This window comes from Silene latifolia, chromosome 8 (genome assembly GCF_048544455.1).
Source record: "Silene latifolia isolate original U9 population chromosome 8, ASM4854445v1, whole genome shotgun sequence".
Lineage (NCBI taxonomy): Eukaryota > Viridiplantae > Streptophyta > Magnoliopsida > Caryophyllales > Caryophyllaceae > Silene > Silene latifolia.
The window spans coordinates 18,791,799-18,812,437 of record NC_133533.1 but is presented as its reverse complement, the minus strand read 5'-3'; the positions used below and the strand labels follow the sequence as shown (position 1 = coordinate 18,812,437).

Below are 20,639 nucleotides of genomic sequence, written 5' to 3'. Positions count from 1 at the left end.
ACCATTTCACGAGTGCTTGGTGTCCAAGTGAATGAGTTAATGCAGATGCCATATAACTGGCAAACAAGTAATTCCGATGCTCACGACCAACTCCAACAGAGTTTCTCACAGCTAAATTCCTTAACAATAACACGCGAACTAGACCAACTAGTAGTCGAAATCAGACCATGTTTTCATTTTTTTGAGGAGCAACTTCATAACAAAAAATAATTGACAGCTAACGAAATGTAACCACCCAAGTATATTATCCACACAAGCCGTGAGCGTTTCTACAAATCTCTCTATTCATCGACTTGGGTACTTAAAATGAAAAGCCTTCCAAACATGGGACTTGTAGTTTGAAAGATAATATAACAATGATACAATAGTGGCTGAAGTCAGGTTTTAAACCTATGACATCAACTAAACCACAATTTACAGACTGAAGCTAAAACCAAAACTACAGTAGCCTATCCTCCAATTCGCTAAAGGAATGAGGATGCTACAAACTGGGAGATTACACCAGCTAGAATAACACCATTCTCGACCATGAGATGTCGAGATGGACTGCCAAGTGATAGTGTTAAGCCTTCTCGAGGTAAGAAATCGAAATGCAAAAAGCCGATTATAGATTCTGTGCCAGACATCGATCTATGTTTTTCCCGTTCTGAAATGGCTCATGAAGTTAGTGATGAGTTTGGTGAAGTGTGGTTGTTATACCACTTGAATTGGAAGATGTTCATGCTGGGCGTCGTGATGCATTTGCTTCTGAACAGCTTTGACTGCAGCAACTCTGGCGGCATTGGCTGCTCGGTTAGCTGCAGCCACTGCCCTATTCACCCTCTCATCAACCTTGGCCACATCATAAGCTTTCTCGGCTGCCCGCCTTGCTTCCTGATCAAATATAGCAACCAACTTATTGAGTCAATGCAAAGCATTACTCTATAGTAACTACAAATAGACCAAAAAAAAAAAAAAACTGTTTCTTTAAGACAAACCCATCCCATTTATAGTCCCTATTTGACTTTGATAGTTGGCCAATCTCAACTTCTTAATTTATTCGCATATATGTAGAAATACTATGTTTAAATATCATTTTATAAAAGCTGCAGCTTTAAGGTAAAATATCAACATCATTGAAAAGAAGAGTTAGAAGGGGCCAATGCAAATGGGACGGAGGTACTGACTACTGAAGGAGCACTTTCTTTACCCACAGCTCCCACTTGAGGCAATCATACATCAATACATGTTTATTTTGACGCAAAGTCAAGAGTTGTGTAAAATCCAGAACGTGATTATTCGGCAATGGAGCTCACCCAACATATGCAAAGCAAACTAGAAACAATGAGCATCATTTTAATTATTCATCCGAATAAGTTATTGCAAAGATGTCAAAGAAATGAAATACAGAATCGAGGTATCACCAGGTTCGTAAGGGTGAAACTATAAGAGCTGGTCGAAAAGCACAATTAACCAGATACTGAAAGCTCACACTCCAATAGTTTTAAAAACTACAAACGATAGACTGAACCCAAAGTGTTGCAGTTCCAATGAGTTCTTGTAGCCAACTCCACTCTCTCGAAGAACGGAAAGCAGGGTTTCCCAAACAGCTTTTAACTTGCTAAAGATAGGCCGTATCTTTGAGTTAAGGCAAATTTCCCATGCCATTTAGGTGCATCTCATTAAAATGTTGCCTCTTATCTTGCAATTTTAAAGGGAGAAAAGCAGGATAAAAAGAAGAGATGTGTCCCCAGGTAAAAGCACAAGCACAAAAACAAGGGAGTTCTGACAATAAATAAAGGGTACCCTACAAACAAAACGATACTGCACACGATGACAATGTAGTAAGTAGCAACCAACATGTACATCACAATGAGATGGGAAAAAAGGTGAAGCGCGCAAATTGTAGATAGAGGCAAATTTATGCCATAAAGTGATGTCTTTTTACCAAAAAAAAAATAATTCATGTATATATGAACAATTTTGGAAGGAAAAAAAAAGGTCGCAAAAAAAAGCAGTCGGAAGATTAAACCAGGACTCCCAGAAAAGGAAAGTAAGAAGAAAAAACAGATACAAAGCATTATCCAATAGCTGACCTGGACAGCGTTGAGCACTTTAGAATGATTAACAGCGACAGGAGAAACTGGAAAGGTAGCACTTTGTGTGCTAGGAACATCAAGTATCCCATTATGCCAGTGGCCTGCTTGGGTTTCTCCGCTTCTGTATGTGTACATCCCAAGCCCTTGCCTTCTTCCCTCATGCCACGCTCCTTCGTATCTATGTCCGTTTGCGAATTTATACACTCCGAACCCATGCATTTTGTCGGCAAAGTATTCTCCAGCATATGTGTCCCCGTTCCTGAACAATACCAGGAAGAGTAAAGGGTTATATCCAAGCACAAGCGTTTACAAACTTTGCATAAATTACCACATTGAAGGTTACCACCCATAGTACATAAAGAGCAGATTTTGTAGGAAACCTAATTAGACCTGCAATAATGTAGCACATGTCAATATTCGGAATACGAGTGCTACCAAATAGATGGCAAAATTATAGCTGCTACAAGATCACAAAACTGATCTCTCAGCAAAACTAAGCCACCAAACAAATTTTGTTTCTCGGACGCTGCTTCACATAATCACATCTGACCACTACTATTATCACATTCCTCAAGACATGGCATGCTCCGCAACAACATGGAACCACATAGAATCATTGATCACCTAGCCAAGTACTTGAGACTTAATACCAAGTGCTTAACAAGAATGGAGATGCATTAAATCACGCGCTGTCATTCCTTGCCAGAGTGGCATGTGAAAAGATAGAATAAGAGGTTTAGAACACAGTACGGATGCTAGATGTCGGAAAATAAAGTAAGATGTGACTAATAGACTATTGATTGATAAAAAGTTTTCATAGCACAAGCAAAGTCTTCATCCCCAAACTGATGTCCTAGTAAGTTACTAGTGAGGTCAGGTGAACGGAGGCCACCATCTTACAGAAAAGAAATACTGACAATTTTGAAATGCTGGACAACAAAACAGCACCAACTACTGATTATTTTTGCTTCTGGGTCAATTGAGGTGAAAGATGTCTATGTGACGTAAATATTCAGTAGCAGTCCAGATGATTTTTACCCATAAACTCATACGACAGCACAAGGATTATGTATAGCTCAAATGTCTTCCATCACACTCTTCACAATGCGAACTATGTACGTGTCAATCATTCATGATACCCATCCAAGTATAACCACTACTTAGATACTTCTATAACCTACTGCTAAGGATCCAAGTATGACCACTATTTACATACTTCTATAACTTGATCTTTCTGCATGCAATTTTAGCCCTCATCCATCTTATTTCATATGCTAAACAACGATAACAATAAAATACAGCCCATGAAACCATAACCGTTCTCTCATCACAGCCTTCACCCTAGGGCAGGATGTTTACAATACAACATGTGTCTCTTTAAGATTCCCAAGTGTGCATATGTAGTGTCCAGTGAAACTCCACAACAAACTGTGTTAGCACAAATAAACTCGAGAACAAAACAATGGCACAAATAAACTCCACAACAAACTGCCAGTTACTCAAAAGCAAATACTTCGTATATTTTTTCCTCATCATTAAACAGAAATACTTGCACGATCATAACAAGAATGCGTAGTGTTTACTCTACATACGTACACTTACAAACATAAATTTAAGCTATTTGATATCAACTATCACAAACATATGAAGGCAAGTTGAAAACTAACCAAGTAATTCTGACAAGGCATCATGTACATGACTCATGTGCAGCACAAATGTACCAATCATGAAGCAAGCATGAAGTTATCAATGACGAATCCAACAATATATAATCGACAAACATTTAATACTTGCAAAAAAAACACAACATGCTCATCAAATAAGCAAAGTATGAAATTACCTAAAATGGTAGTGACCAAGCCCATGCTTAACACCCCACTTGAATTCACCAACATAACGACTCCCGTCCTCGCAAGTATGAATCCCACAACCATGGCTCTGTCCATTAGACCATTCACCAGCATACACATCTCCTGTATAAAACCTATATACACCAAACCCATGTCTAAGACCTTGTCTATACTGCCCTCGGTATCGACTACCTCGAGCCCATGTTTCTACTCCATACCCATCATACTTCCCATCAACCCAATCACCCTCATACCGCCCACTCATGTAATAATAATACACCCCACTTCCTGAACATTTCCCCTTATGAAATTCACCCTCATACACATCCCCATTACTATAAACTTGAACTAAACATCCTGAACTCAATTTCTTCTCACTTTTAGACTTCGACCCAATTGACCAAAACACAGGCAAAGGTCTAGAAACCCTTGAAGGGTTTGACTTAAGCTTAATTGGGAAATGAAACGAACGATTCAAAAATACCCTAATTGATGGCAATCTAGGAAGTGCAAGATTCAGAGAAAATAAAAGAGCAGCTGAAAATGCAAATGCACTAAGAAAATCAAGAATAAAAGAGTGACTTGGGTGCGAAACTAAGAAGTAAAAAAATGGCAAAGCAAGCAACAACAACAATCTTAAATGAACCCTAAGCCGTCTCAAATGGCGCAACCGCCTTATTATCCTAAACACAACCGTCTTTGTCGTCGAAAACAATGAAATCAGATATAACTGACAATTCCCACAATCCAACTTAAATGACTTCAACTTTGAAGAATTGGGTATTGCTGAAAAAGGATAATTCTTAAGAGAATAAGGTAAAGTTGGTGACTTTACAAGAGATGAACTAGGGTTCATCAAAGGTCTTTTATGGGGTGTTGTTGTTGATGAAGATGCTCCAGAAATTGATGAAATTGGTGAAATTGACCCAAAATTATGATCATTTTTCACATGGGTAATGTTCAAAACCCTAGAATTAAGATCAAATGATGGAATAAAAGGTGAATTAGATTGAAAAAGTTGATGATTATGATGAAAATTAGGGTTTTTCTGGGTAATTAATGAAGAAAATAAAAGGGGTGGACTTGGATTAAAATCGGAAGAGATGCCACTGCTTTCCTTTCCGATCTGAAGTTCAGATTTCTTCTGATGCATTTACATATGGAAATTCACCAAAAACTTTGCCAAAAATCTTATCTTTTTTTTGAACAATTTTTGTTGATTTCAAAGAGTTTGTATTTTTTCTTGGTTTTTTTTATCTATCTATTTATTTGGTTTGTGAAAAAGTGAGATTATTATCTAATGAAACATACAGTATATATGTAAACGATGATGGTACACGTTAGAAAAACCGTTTGTTAATTAATGGACATATATGTGATGATATAAGTATATGATATGATGATGAGTATGACATTTGATGATGAAAATGATATTTTTCAGAAATTATATCTGCGATTTCTTCGTTTCAGTTGATGGTGATTAATGATTATAGTGAGAGGGGGAAAAAGTGGAATTTTTTTTTGAAATTAGAGGTCACGCTTAAAGGATGAGATAATCTTGTGATGTGATATTATAAATCTTGAATATTCGGGACGGTTTTATGGTAAATTATCCTAAAATTATTTTAGAGTAGTGAATTATGTGGGTTTAGTGTTTTTTCATTAGTATTTTCTTTTTGGATGAGGAGTGAATTTGTATGCGCTATTTTCTTGTTAGGTTTGTAGTGTATAAACGTCTGGGAATATATGAATATAGGTCGTGCATGGTAGATGAGACAAAAGTAGTATGCTTAAAGGATTACAAAAGATTTGACCTATACATACAAGTGAGAGCATATTTGATCAATTTTCATCTTAAAACGGATAATGTCGTCTTAAGAAGAGACTTAAAAAATTTCAATAACTTGTAAACCACGCATATTAGATTGACCATTCTTTTAATATTAACGATAATAGCTTTTAACCGAGTATGTGTTTAGTAATCTATATTATGTGTTTTTTTTTTTCCGACAATTGTCTATATTATGTGTTTTAATAACTGTATTTTCATATTCTTTGTGATCATTTTAATGTCTGCGGTCTCGCCGTGATAATGTTCTTAGTACATTATTTTATTCTTGCTAATTTGCCATCATTCATGACAATGTTACAAAATTTAGCGATCGTCTTATTTTGAATTATACTATAAATCTTATAATAACTTATTGCAATATTATGGGTTCATAAAATACTTAAAATCATTATAGCATTATCATGCTTTTTCAAAATTATTACCTCGGTCCATCAAAAAAGTTCATGTTTTAAGGACACAATCAGTGGCGGTTCTAAAGGGGTTGCAAGAAATTCACATGCATCCCTTTTGTTTCGAAATATTTACAGGTTAGTTTCAATAAGGATCACTAAATGTTTGGTGTTGACCAAGAGTATCTCCTACCGACAGTTGGGGCAATCTCCTTCGGAATACTGAAGGCAATTTAATGGGTTGACCCCTCCCAAGTTTGGCTTTCATTCGCAAGAATCAGGAATCGAACCCCTGACCACTTGATTAAGAGATGAGAGGCCTTACCACTCACACCCGCCAACTTTGGTTCACTAAATATTTAGTGGTGTAGTGGTTACATGGTCTATATCAGTTTGATTATGTGGTGTCATTCTTTAATGCCTATTTTAGCCCTTCATTTCCATAATTCTTAGTTATAAATTCATTCTATTATTTTTGACATTTTTCCACTTTTATCTCATTTAGTTACAAAGCATTTTATTTATACCTACTCAAATTATTTGGATCCAATTTTATAGACGGATATGCTCATTATAGACGGATATGCTCATTATAGACGGCACATATCCGTCTATAACTAAAGACGGGTCAAATACAATACCACATTCATAATAAGACAAACAACAAGTGGGGTGGTGGGGGCAAAAAATGTCATCACTTTCAAGCTATTTGACCCGTCTTTAGTTATGGACGGATATTCAGTCTATAGCAAGACTAGCTGAATTTTATTTTCTATTTCTTATTTAAGACGGTACTAAAGTCGTAAGCTTAAAACGGATAACATCGCTTTAAAAGAGAGTTATGTTAAATTTATAATACACAGATATGTGTTTTATAATTATAAACATACTATAAAACGAAGTTTTTTAATAATTATTTTTTTCACTAATACTTCGACTAAGAGCATAGGTTATAATTTCTTTGTAACTTGACTCCATTTTACACAATACTTGTTTAAAATAACCTTATAAAAGTTCAATTAAAAGTTACTCTGCAGAAGTCATAGCATAATAGTAGAGCAAATAAGAACACTTTTCTATCATAAAAAATAAATAATGTGTTAAATCAAACTTACTTCGATGTATGTTCTATTTTCCCGGCTAATATCCTTTTGAAAATTTTAAGGGGATTCTTTAAAGTACAATGTTATTTGTTCACGTGCGTGTTTTTCTTAAATTAGCCTAAATGTCCTACTTGAAATTCTAAAGAAGTGCATTGATGTAAAACTGTAAAATAATATTTACCTCTATTCACTCATTTCTTCCCCTTCTATTTTATACAAGAAATAAAAAATAATTTTAGACCACACAAAACATTCTATCCCATATACAATTGAATTTGGACCACATAAAATGAAAACCGAAAGAGGGAGGAAATAAGTGAATAAAAGGAAACTAGTTTTAATCCCGTGCAAAAATTGTACGGTATAGGTGGCGGTCATTAGAGTATAATGTCGAGTTATTAATTTTCTTACAAAACTCAGATGTGTATATGAGTTTACTTTTGCGTTTTATTAGAAATGGAGGAAATATTATTCCTGCCAAAATATGACTTTGCCTGATAGCATGACCCAACCAATTTTTGTAAATGGCAAGACCATAAAAATTTGACTCACCCGCTGGACCTGAATCTGAATTAACTTGTTAATTTATGGCTCAACTTGATCCGAGCCGTTGAACTCGATGGTTTAAAGATAAACCGTCTTACTCAAAATTTGTGTTTTATAAAACCGTCTAACTAACACAATTTAATCTAACGATTTTACCTTACCATCCTAGAATGACCAAAATAAAACGACTAAAGGAAAGGGCCCAATATTAAAGTACTTACTCCCTCCTATTCCGAATAACTGTCTCATTTGTACAATGTCACGAAAATTAAGGAATATAGTTAAAATAATGAAAAGTATTGTATAGGGGTAAGAATATAGGAGTTAAATAATGAAAAGTATTGAATATAATGGTTTAGGAGTGGTTGAGGTGGTAAATAAAGAAAAGAGCCAAGGGTAGGAAAGTAAAAAAGCATGTCCAAATATGGCAAATGGGACAGTTATGTGAATAGACGGAAATGACAAATGAGACAGTTATTCGGAATAGGAGGGAGTAGTAAATAGTCTGTGATGATTTTTTAGAATAACTTGGCAAACGCAAAATCATAACCATAAATTAGGCTTCACTTTACTTCCTTGACAATCCTCTTTTTTTTTTTTCCACATATTTAAATTCATTGTATTTCATTGTCTCATCCTTATTATACAGCAAAAATAACGGAAATCGTTATCACAGAAAAGATATTTTCGAGTAATATAGAAATTCGACTTTGTAGCTATATTTAGTTAAGTATTTTTATACTTTATTATATATTTCTTACTTGCTTACATACTTGTTAATTGTGATAATTTGATGATGTTCAATGTTTTTTCGAGTTTAATTGTTTTTTTAATTAAATTTATTAAGTGATGAAAGTTTGACATAAATTATTCCTAAAATAAGTAAAGGCGTAGCGGGGTAAAAGTTGTATTTTGACTGTTGAATTTTAGAAAGAAAAGATTACAAATGAACATGGTGGGCCCACATAATTCTAAAATTGAGCGACCAATAAGAATGCTTTAAAAAAAACCTAGCTTTTACGTATATATAGTAGATGAGAGAGAGTAATTAAAGATTGTGATGAACATGAAGGGCCCTATTTAAATAAAAGTTTTTCAAATCCTAAAACTTATTGGCCAATCAAAAAGCTTTAAAAAACCTAGCTTTTATATTAGGTAGATATTCAAAGGTTATAAGGTAATCAATTTTCTACTAAAAGCAAGTCTCAATAGTTTATCTTAAAATTGCAAGCTACTTCGTACTAGCTTAACCATGTAGTCTTGCTTGGTTTGGGGCTTTGAAATTTAGAAATTCCATTAAACTAAGAAGGCTTAAATAGACCCACAATAAATAATCAACCAATAGAAAAATAGTGGTTCTCAAATTTTGATTTTTTTTATTAGCTTTCTACTTTTCTAACTAGTATAAATGTAGCTAAATCATTGGAATACTTTGATTTCTCAAAATTATTGTAGCTTAAATTATAATATGACAATGTTAAGCTAGTAACAAACTACTATTTCCGTCTCGGTCATTTGTTGTCCTTTTCTTTTGGCACAAAAACCAAAGAAAGAGGAGATGGCCAATTACTAAATGACAAGTGGAACAAATAAAGTGTGAATGATCAAATTACTCATCAAGTTCATTATCAAAATAGAAAGGACAACAAATGTCTGAGAACACCGCAAAATGAAAAAGGACAACAAATGACCGGAATAAAGGGAGTAACAACTAGTTTATCATTGAACTTGCTCTAATAATCACCAGAGTCCAGAAGTGTAAGGAGCCTTGATAAATTCTCCACGTCTCCATTAATTTTATTTATAAATGAATTCTAATATTTTGAAGAATATTTTTAAAAAAATTATAAAAGAGAAATAAGAAAAATAAGAAACTTTTATCATTAAATACATATGGAAAATTTTTTAATAGTATTCACTCATATTTTTCGAAGACATCAAAGATATAATCGATATATATTCTCAATCAATAAGTCTTCTTTCAGATGGTCTGAAATAAGACGGACCAAATGTCACCATTTTTTTAATAGAATGTAACTATTTATGACAAAATATTATAACTAAAATTGTCCCCTTTTACCCTAAAAATAATGATAATATCTTATCAAAAAATAGTAACATTTTACCGTAAAATGGCTACATTTGATCCGTTTTATTTCAGACGGCTCTGAAATAGCTCGTCTGGAATAAAAATTTGCGCTTCTCAATATAAAAGGCGGCCGATAATGCCACGATTAATATCTACTAGTCCACGGAAAGTGTGAGTGCAATAGTTTAATACACACTATTTCTAGAGGGCAAGGTTTCGTGGCATTATCCTTTTAGCCTGTGGTGATAGGGCTAACCCTATATAAAGGTACTTTTAATGTAAAGTAGAGAATATGAAGCTGCTAGTATATGTTTTTCTCTTGTTTTTGATTGATGATTGAAAGCTGCTAGTATCAGTTGAGTGTTTGAGTACGTAATTGTTCATTTATCAAATATCAAATATATACATAGAAAAAATATCCAACAGGTTAAAATTTCAATATGTGGTGATCCAATCCATAATGATAATAAATTGACAAGGAGACATCCACAATATCACATCCATTATGCGATTAAATAAGAGCTTTGAACGATACGGGTCCGGGCTTATGAGTTCAGGACGGGTCAAGAGTCGTGCCTACAAAAATACCCAGGAGATGTATTTTGTATAGTTGTCAAGCTAGCCTAAAGTTAACGAGTTTCTTCGTAAAGTTACCGCGCTAACTTAACCTAAACAATTTTGTAAAGACATTAAGCTCATTTGCCAGGTAACGATACTTCTGTCTTAAATGAGAATTTGTGATAGATTATATGCATCTGGAAAACTATCGTACATGTAATTGTATACTTGTCCAATAATAATAATCTTACTTTGTTATTATTATTACTCCGTATTATAATTGACGTCAATTTCGACCTTGTCATTAAAACTGCGGCGTACGATGATGTGATGCATCAAGACATCATCGTAGTTGTTTATTGATCAATTCAAACGAATGCTTTGTTGACCCTAAAACAGCAAATATAATAAGGTGCAGTTGAGACTATGGCGCTTCACAACATCATCATTTAGACTGTATTTACCGCACATATGGACATAAACCACGTAAAAGAGGAGCATGTCACGATCGTTTACAAAAAAAAAAGGAAAATAAAAGACGAAACCTAATACACTACATACATATATTATTACTATTAGGGTTATTTGATAAAAATAATTCAAACTATTGGTGGTTTTCTTATAATAATCCCAACTTCATTTAATCTCATAATAAACCGTATTATTAACGTCGTCATCTTATATTGAATTCGGTAACCTACTACCTCCCCACCAGGTCATACTTTCGAAAAAAAATCTTAAATAAGTAATATTTACCTATCCTCTTCACCCCTTCACTTTTCTATCACCAACCATTAGAAACCAAAAAATTACCACCACATCACTAATCTGCTGCTACCAAAACCAACATCAAAAATCACCACTAGCACCACATGAACTTTTTGAGGAAATTAACCAACGCCAAACTGTGATGCTCGGACTCTTCACCTGACCCTGAGGATCCGGTGGACAGGATCCGGACACGGATCCAGACATGGATCCTTGACGGACTTCTATGAGAAATCGGTGTGAGAGTGTTTCGTTTTTTAACCTCTGTTTTGTACAGCAACCCTATATCAAGAGTGATCTTGACATGAATTTAATGCTGTAATAAAGTCTTCATTCATGTTAAACATGAAGAAACTACTTTTCCTTTCTTTTCTTTGATTTTTTTTAACTAATAATCAATTTATTTTCAAAAAAATAAAACATTAGCCGAGTCCAAATTCAAATTAGGATCCTCGTATCCGAGTCCTTGTTTTTGAGATTTCAAGGATCGGACCCTCGGATCCGTGTCCGTGTCGGATCCTCGTATCCGAGTCCGAGCATCACAGACGCCAAAAATCACCGTTGGCACCACCAATCTGCTACATTCCGATCTATTGATGTACTCTCTCTTTTGGGGAATTTCTAAAGCGAGTTATCATCATTTTTCGATGATTTTCGTGGAATTAATGAAGGAGATGGAGACGTATACAACAATAAAGGAATGCAGTGTAACAAGCACCCACACTACCAGAAGCACGTATTTTGTCTAGAACACTAACCTAATTTCATCAAACCTAAATCAATCACCCCCAAAATTCAACAACCCTAAAATCCCCAAATTCAAATTCAAATGCAATTAACAAAATAGAAACCCAGAAAAAGTAATCGAATAACTTGAAATTCAACATTATTCAGAGAATTAGAAGTATCAAATGTGGCATTGAGCTTTTCTTTGAGACCATCGTATAAACAACCACCATGCTTTGAATATGACTAGTTTTATGGGAAGTGAGTTTAAGGGGCGATGATGACGATACTGGACATTGACACCATTTTTGGTGATGAGCTTGAATCTCGTGTAATTATAGTGATAATGGCTTGTGACTGAAAATTGACGCCTTTGATTTCTGGATTGATTTTTGAGTTTTGCATTAGTTGAGTAATGGAGGTGTAAATGGTTGATGAAGAGTGAAGGTGGTTGGTAGGGTTGATGGCTTGAGGTACTGGAGTGGTGGTGGGTGGTGATGAAGGAGAAAGGAGGGGGACTAAAAAATAAAAGAAAAGGGATGACCAGATGATTTACCTGATTTTGCAGGTTAAAAAAGGCCCAAGTGCAATACGAGTAAATGAGTGCACTAAAATGGTTTATTATGAGATTAAATGGAGTTGAGATTATTATGAGAAAATCACCAATAGTTTGGATTATTCTTATCAAATAACCCCTACTATTATTATTATTATGACTATTATTGGTGTGATTATATATTTGATGACAGGAAGTAAGAATGCCTGCATTGCCTACCACTATAGGATTCTAGGATGCAAGTTTAAGGCAATTGAACGTCAAGAACTCGAATTTCATCTATTACTTTTTTTCAGGAAGGGAACTCCAAATTAGCATAACTTGGGAAATAATTTAAACATTTCTATCCCCCTCAGTCTTTTCAACTTTGGAGAAAAAAAAAGCTAGGAAATTACGAGTAATAGTACGACATTTTCAGCTTGACTACGGCGGATAGACTATAAATTTAACAGCAAAAGCATTTTGAAAAGAAAAAGTCATAAAACAGAACATCATTCGACTCAGCCGCAAAAAAAACCATGTTAATATAGCGAACATTTTATAACATTACTCCAAAACTGGTGACCGGACTGGACCAGTTAGGTTGAAACACGGACCGAAACCCTCAAGATCTCGTCTTCACCAGTTCAACTATAAAAGATAATTTGAGGACTTTTTTCAAGGTTGGACTGGACAGGAGACCGGTCAGCACATATTTGTGGACTCGGAGACCGGACCGGAATGTATGCGGTCTGTTCCGGTCTGGTTTGCCAGCCGGACCACTTTATGAACACCCCTACTCATGGGGGGTAGTATATTAGCCTCATACCCTATGTTACTAAGACTCGGGTATGGGCGTCGGATGCGGATACGTGTTCAAGTGTCGGACTTTTGAGCCTCAACCTCACGTTACACGATTGACTATCCATCCTTTTTAACAAGGGGGTTACCAAAAATTTATAAATCATGACGCTGAATTGTAATTTTGATCACGGGTAACAAACTAACAATTGCCGGAATGGAAAGGAAAAATAAGAGGCAACCAGTATTCAACACTCAGAACTTGACATAATGAACTTACATGAAACTGTATTTCAAAGACGGCTTTAGCCATCATACATGGATCTCATTTCCTAGAAGTACATTTTGTGCATTCCTACCAACAATGGAGGTTTACCAGGAAAATTCGAAGCATATATACTGAAAGGAGAAAGAGAAAGCACGTCTAACCAGAGACTAATTGTCATGGGCTGGATCCAAAATAGACTTGGAGGCTAACATCAAGGCTTGTGGATCTTGAAACCAAATACCCTTGGGACATAGCTCCGAGTTGGTTGTGGTGGCTTAAGATTCCCATATGTCATGAGAAAAAGATGAGGGAACGTGGTTCCGAAATAGGCACCATCAGCGTCTTCTTTGAGTCAAGGAAATACAAATACAACAACAATAGCATTACCTGAGTGTCTTACTGATTTGACATCATATTATAATGAAAACTACATTGACAATTGCAACGAATGACTCCTATTTCACGGTAAAAAGAAGTGCAAGCAATTTAGTGAACCACTTTGGTTTATCCATCATAATACCAAGCCAAAAGATAGTGAGATTCATTGGCTCTATTGGAAATGGAAATAGAAGGAAACACAGATAGAAAGGAAAATATAAAGATGAGCACATAACGCATCAAACATGACACGATTCAAAATACAATGAAGCAAACCAAGAAAAAGTTATTTCTTCCCGCAAGCATTCACTCACGTCAATAAAATGCAAATAATTTACAAAAGCTCCTAACATTACGACATGTAAAATCTTGCCCTTCATCAAAATGTTAACAGTTAACAATCAATTGAGTTGGAAAATAGCATCCTACTATACACACCAGACGCGATGTTCTCTAGCAAAAACAATGAAGATTGATAAGGATGCCTGGTACACATACAAGCCATTACAAACCAAAGTTTGTAGAAAGAGCTAAGAAGAAGAATACATGACACTTGTTTAGAAGTTTAGAACTGCAGTAAGTTATTGGATACTAGTTGCCCACTAATCCCGGAAAAGGGAACACAAACAGTCAACCACTGATTAAGATTGGGTAAGCTAAAACAACACAGACCTGCTGTGAAATTAGTAAATTAGTAAACAAGGCCATCCTATCTCTAAAATTATAAGGGATGAGATCCTCCAGGGTCTCCAAAAAAAGACCCATTAAGATAAATCGAAAGATCTTGAGCATAGAAAACAAAGCTTCTAGAACTAGCAAAGTAAAGGATAATTAAACTAGCAGCGCTGCATAACACCATCAAGTCACAAAATAAAACCAGCCTACATGGCTATAAGGATACTGCCTTGGTACTTAGATCGTGGGTAATAAACATCTTCACATCTTGGGCAATAGATCTTCACAGTGCTTGATCGTGGTATGTCTGATTGACCAAGAGGAAGGCAAGGTTGTCCAGCGCAGTAAACTCTAGGACAACGCCCAAAATCATAGCTTTTGAACTTTTCCAACTGTTAAAGTATGCAACATAATATACATCAGAAAATAATTGACAACAGAAAAAAATCTAAAAGGAATGATAAAGAAATGGAGGACAAACAATCACCATTGCAGCCATTCCTTTAGTAGTCAAGATGTAGCGGACATGAATAAGACCATAAAGCATTTCGGCGGCAGATTCAATTAATTCATTTTGTTCTTCTGTAAACATATCACCTAAACACGATCATACAAACAATAACCAGATGATTATGAGCCATCTCAAAACCACGAAATAAAATAACCTGAGTAACGTATTAAAATTTGAAACTAAATCCACCAATGATATCTTAAACCAGGGTTTAAAGATCAGTCATTTAGTATCTAAGATGGTTGACATCTATAAAATTTGTTAACCCTGGAACAGTTGTCTGGAACAACGTAAATGGTGAATACAAATAGCCTCTGCAAGAAATGAAGTCATATTATTCCCATTACTTCTTCTGGATTTCGAGAAGAGGCTATTCAAAATCTCAATTCTTACATCATTTTCGATTTTCATACATACTTGAGGATTTACTCAGCCAAATCAGCATCCACCATCTCTCTACTCCAATATCTCCCCCACAATTCTCTAATCTCTCAAATTGGTTAAATCAATACAGCATTAAGCAACCAACGCTTGTTAAAATCCGAAGGAAATATTGCACACAACATTATCTAGAAAATACGAATCTGTTTGCAAAAACTGCGCTCCCCGTGTCTATTATAAGGCACGCACCTTCGCCCCACGTCACGCGTTTTGTCGCTCCAAGCTCTCCTTGTCCCGGTGGGCCTTTACCCCTTCAAACTTACTTCTCCGGTATGGTCGATCTCATTTCCTATAATCAGAGTATCTTACCCTCCCAGACCAAAATAAGTTGTAACCCCTAGAAAAACAACTAAAAGACTCTCTTCATCTCAAATGTCACAGACAGACAAATAAGAAGATACAGGTATTCATTTCAACACAAATACTTCCCTCTCTCGCCCCCTTCCAACACAGTTTGTACGCAATTTCTGTACCTTATGTCCTTCATCATAATGCAGAGATCCATTCAAAGTTATAATGTCTTGTGACAGGAAAAGGAAAAAAGGAGTTTCAGCTTACCATGAGAAGATTCAACATCCAAAATCAGGTCAAGCGCATAATCATAATATGGAACTTGACTACTCAAGCCACAAAGGTTAAAGTCATCTTGGATGTAATCATCGTCGACCTCACAGAAGAATTCATTTCCTCGCAAATTACAAAACCAAGAAATCCATGAACCATCAGAACCACTCACATCTGATTCTTCACTATCGGTTTCAGACTCCTCTACAATGAAGAAAGCACGAGTCATCAGCACCAATAAATTCGAGCACAAATCCACTTTCAGTATCTATTCACAGAAAAAACAATACGCATAGCCCAATGATTAGAAAAACTTTATGAAAGATATAAAGATAAAGCTGGTAACAGAAGAGGAGGGGGAGAAAGATCACTAATACAACACTAATAACAAATACTCTGGTGCCACAAGGACAATCGCAAAATTTTAGGGTAGGGAGGATCATGTGTAAGGAGCCGTAACTCCTATGTTATAAACAAACAGATGCCACATCCAAATGGCTGAGAACGAGAGAATTATATCGAATAACTGCTGTTACACAATAAATAGAAAGAATGGACCAATGATTAATAAATTAATAAAACAAACTAAGCACTTGCGAATCTCAGATAACCTAAGTCTGATCAGGAATAAAATGAAAATCTACGCAAAGGTAATCATACCAAGAAAATAAGAATCTATCTAAAAGTTCAATTTAAATTTTGCCTTCATCTCTTGCAATATCATGTATAAGACAATATAATTGACAAATCTAAGCCACATCACTAAGAATCAATCGCCAATTTTCACGCTTATCACTGTTATCCTCAGCTAACACACCTCACAAAGACACAAACATCAAAATGGCTCTCTTTCAAAGATAATCTCACTATTAGTCAACTGGTACGGCAAGTTCACATCATCTACAAGCCACTCCACTCAGTTTTCTTACCTTATCCCCCCCAAAAAAAAAAAAAAAAAAAAATATCTACAAGCCACTCCAAAGGTCCATAATCATCGACTTCATCAACTTCTTTTATCTCCAACCAGCCTTTTCCTAAACAAAAAACCGCCTAACAAGCAATAAAGCGTCTCAACTTCTAACCCCACGTCTCATTTATCACTCATCAACCCCAGCAAAATATTTCACATAACACCAACAACTAACATCCTCATACAACATCTAAACCAATTTCATGCATATATGATATAATTGTCATCCTAACCTACAACAATGGAGCTCTCTTTAAAAGATAATCCCACTGTTAATGTCAAATGATGCGACAAATTCACCTCATTAAAAAGCCACCAAAGGTATGATCATCAACTCCTTCAGCTTCAAGCAGCCCTTTTCTCAAAAAGAGCCTCCCAACAACTACAAGTTTACAAAGCATGCCGACTTCTAACCCACGTCTTGTTTATCACTTACCAATCCCCGGCAAAAATACTTTATATAACATCAACAACAAATATCCTCATAGACCCACCAGAACAAATCATTCTCAAATTCAGTTAAGACGATTCACAAAAACATCCAATATCACTCATCCAACCTCCGGCAAAAACTTTATGACTAGCATCAACAACTTATATCCTCATACGGCATCCAGACCAATCAACCTCAAGTTCAGTCGAGACGAATCACAATAGCATCCAATATCACTCACCAGGACCCCAGCAAAAAAATATTTCACCTGACATCAACAACTATTATCCTCATACAACAACCACACCAATCATTCTCAAGTTCAGTCGAATGATTCACAAACGCGTCCAATATCACTCATCCAACCCCGGCAGCAATATTTCACCTAACATCAACTAATATCTTCATACAGCACCCACGTCAATTATTCTCAATTCAGTCGAAACCATTCGCAAAAGCATTCAACATCACTCATCCAACCCTGGCAAAAATATTTCACCTAAAACGACCAACTAATATCCTCACACAACACCAAAATCAACCATTCTCAAGTTCAGTCGAAGTGATTCATACATCCAATATTGCTCATCTAAGTATCTAACCCCCGACGTAATTTCACCTAACATGAACAACTAATATCTAGATACAAGTGATACAACTCCCACACTAATCACCCTCAATTTCAGTCAAAACCATTCACAACCCCCCACCTCACCTCAATCTATCACTCTATCACTTCACAAGTAACCAACTGCTCCTTCACTGTCCAACAATCTACATACTTACACTTTACTACAAAAGTGAAAACATAGAATAGCACTAAATCCGCAATTCACCACAATAAACCAGAAACAATATTTTCCTGTAGCATCAACAACTAATGTCCTCATAGTCATACACCACCAAAACCAATCAAGCAAAAACATTCAATATCACTCAGTCACTCACCTAACCCCCCGCAAAAATATTTCACCTAACACCACCAACTAATATCCCCATGCAACACCATAACCAATCACCTCAAGTTCAGTTAAACGATTTGCAACCCCACCCACCCACCCTTGCATTTCACAACTAATCAAATGCTAGTTCATCATTCAACAATCACAACATTTCACCTAGCATCAGCAACTAATGTCCACATACACCACCCAAACCAATCATCCTCAAGTTCAGTCGAAACTTTTTGATTCGCAAAACCATGCAATGTCAGACTCTATCACTTCACAAACAATCAAATGCTCCTCAACTATCAAACAATCTACAAACTTACACTTTCTTAACAGACAAACACATACGGAGTACAATACAACTAACACCCAAAATTCACCGCAACAAATAACATACAATACAATTACATCCGCCTACAGCATCAACAACTAATGTACTCATACAACACCAAAACCAATCGCCTTCCAGTTCGGTCGAAACGATTCGATTCGCAAAATCATCCAATATCACTTTATCACTTCATAAACAATCAAATACTCAAACAAAATCATACAATACCACTAAATCCGCAATCCACCAAAAAAACACAATAAAAAGCGGAAAATAAGAAGGAAGTACAAACCATCAGATATATTAATAGGTTTAGTAAGATCAGAATGATCAGAAGGCGTTGCTGCCTTATCTTTATCTTTAGGGTTAGATTGTCCACGAGAAGTCGACGGAGAAGTACGCTCAAGGTGTTTATCAAGCACGTCGTTTAATCTTTTCCGATCAACTCCGCCAATTTCCGGCGACTTCGACGGCGGTCCTCTTTCTCTATGCATGCTTGAAAATTTCAAATCCGGCGAAGGTAGATTTAGGAATTGAGCATTTAAGTGAAGGAAATTAGGGATTTGGATTGAGCATGAGTTCGATTTTGGGGAAATTAGGGTTTTGTGGAAATAATTGGGGGAAAATGAATGGAAAATATCTAACTAATGTCTAACGGGTGTGTGAAAATTGAAATTGTGACGATGGTGGTGATGAGAGAACGGAAGCAACAACACTGGGGGCCAGCCCAGGCGCCCCTCCAGATTTTTTTTTTTTTTTTTTTTTTTTTTTGAAAGTTTTAAAAACCCGATAACCGGTTCTGGTTTCTAATTTGTTTCTTCTAGATCATTTGTTGTAGACTGTAGTTACAATAATAGCTCGGCAAAAAATCTATTAACCAATAGCTAAAGCTGATCAAATGGCCTAGGTTCATTGATTAGACACAAACCGGTCCGATTTTTTTTCCAAAACCTGGGCCCCTACTTAGACCCGAAAGGCCAAAGACTCGACCCATAGAAGCCTTGTGATGATTATCAGTCGAGGTTAGCCAATTAGGGCTATCCTCATAGCCAAAAAATGGTCCAACCCGGCCCGCAAAGATCAAATTCGGCTAGATAATAGAGCTTTATGTTACCATAGTAAGTAAGTGTTAGGGTTATAACTTGTAAGTTTGCTTGATTTTTGTACATTGCTTTTAATAGGGGGTATGTACTAATTAGAAAGACCTTTAAACATAAACTAAATACGGAGTACAATTATTATTTTTTTTAGAGAAAAACCCAAGAGGGGTATCAATGCATTAACTGAAAATCGATCGACACAAAATGTTCAATATCGTTGGGCAACACGTCCGCCCAATACCTTATTCCTACTTGCCACGGCCTGACATGAGCAAGCTCATGAGCAACCCGATTAGCATATCTACCAACAAATGACCAACGAATACTATGAAAAGAAGAACATGAAACTAAAATGTCATCGAGTAAAAGAAACAAATCACTGCGACCCTTCCGCTTAGTTCTGAGCGCCTCAATCACCGTAAGGCAATCACTTTCGAGAATGACATAGTCGTGACCTCTCTTCTTAGCTTCTTCCACACTGATCAGAATCGCCATTGCTTCTGCCACACTAGGTTCGATAACCTCCAACTACTGCCAAGTAGGGCTGAGTAAAACCGTATACCGGATACGGTTTTGAAAATCGTATCGGGTATACGGTTTTTAAATTCACAATTTTGTCGATACGGATCCGACCCGGTTTAACCGTGTACCCGGTTTTCGTATACCCGGTTTTTCCATATATCCGGTTTTCGTATACCCGGATACGGATTTCAGTTGTTTGTT

At 35.9% G+C, this 20,639-nt stretch overlaps 2 protein-coding genes across 4 annotated transcripts; both read right to left on the bottom strand.

Annotated features, from left to right (window-relative positions):
• Positions 1-228: 228 nt before the first annotated feature.
• On the bottom strand, positions 229-5,220 carry LOC141596536 (uncharacterized). The gene is made up of 3 exons (XM_074416737.1): positions 3,919-5,220; positions 2,076-2,337; positions 229-873 (listed from the first exon to the last, which is right to left on the bottom strand). The coding sequence occupies exons 1-3, from the start codon at positions 5,079-5,081 to the stop codon at positions 694-696; spliced, it is 1,605 nt and encodes a 534-aa protein (XP_074272838.1). The 5' UTR covers positions 5,082-5,220; the 3' UTR covers positions 229-693.
• Positions 5,221-13,526: 8,306 nt separating this feature from the next.
• On the bottom strand, positions 13,527-19,638 carry LOC141596542 (casein kinase II subunit beta-1-like). Of its 3 annotated transcripts, none has more exons than XM_074416742.1 (5): positions 19,109-19,638; positions 16,127-16,336; positions 15,104-15,213; positions 14,843-15,008; positions 13,527-13,905 (listed from the first exon to the last, which is right to left on the bottom strand). In XM_074416742.1, exons 1-5 carry the CDS (start codon positions 19,308-19,310, stop codon positions 13,775-13,777), a joined length of 819 nt encoding a protein of 272 aa, XP_074272843.1. In that variant the 5' UTR covers positions 19,311-19,638; the 3' UTR covers positions 13,527-13,774. The 3 variants fall into 3 exon arrangements, with proteins under 3 accessions (XP_074272843.1, XP_074272845.1, XP_074272846.1); XM_074416744.1 differs by having other exon boundaries at positions 15,104-15,198; positions 19,109-19,495; XM_074416745.1 differs by having other exon boundaries at positions 16,127-16,400; positions 19,109-19,486.
• Between the last annotated feature and the right edge of the window lie 1,001 nt (positions 19,639-20,639).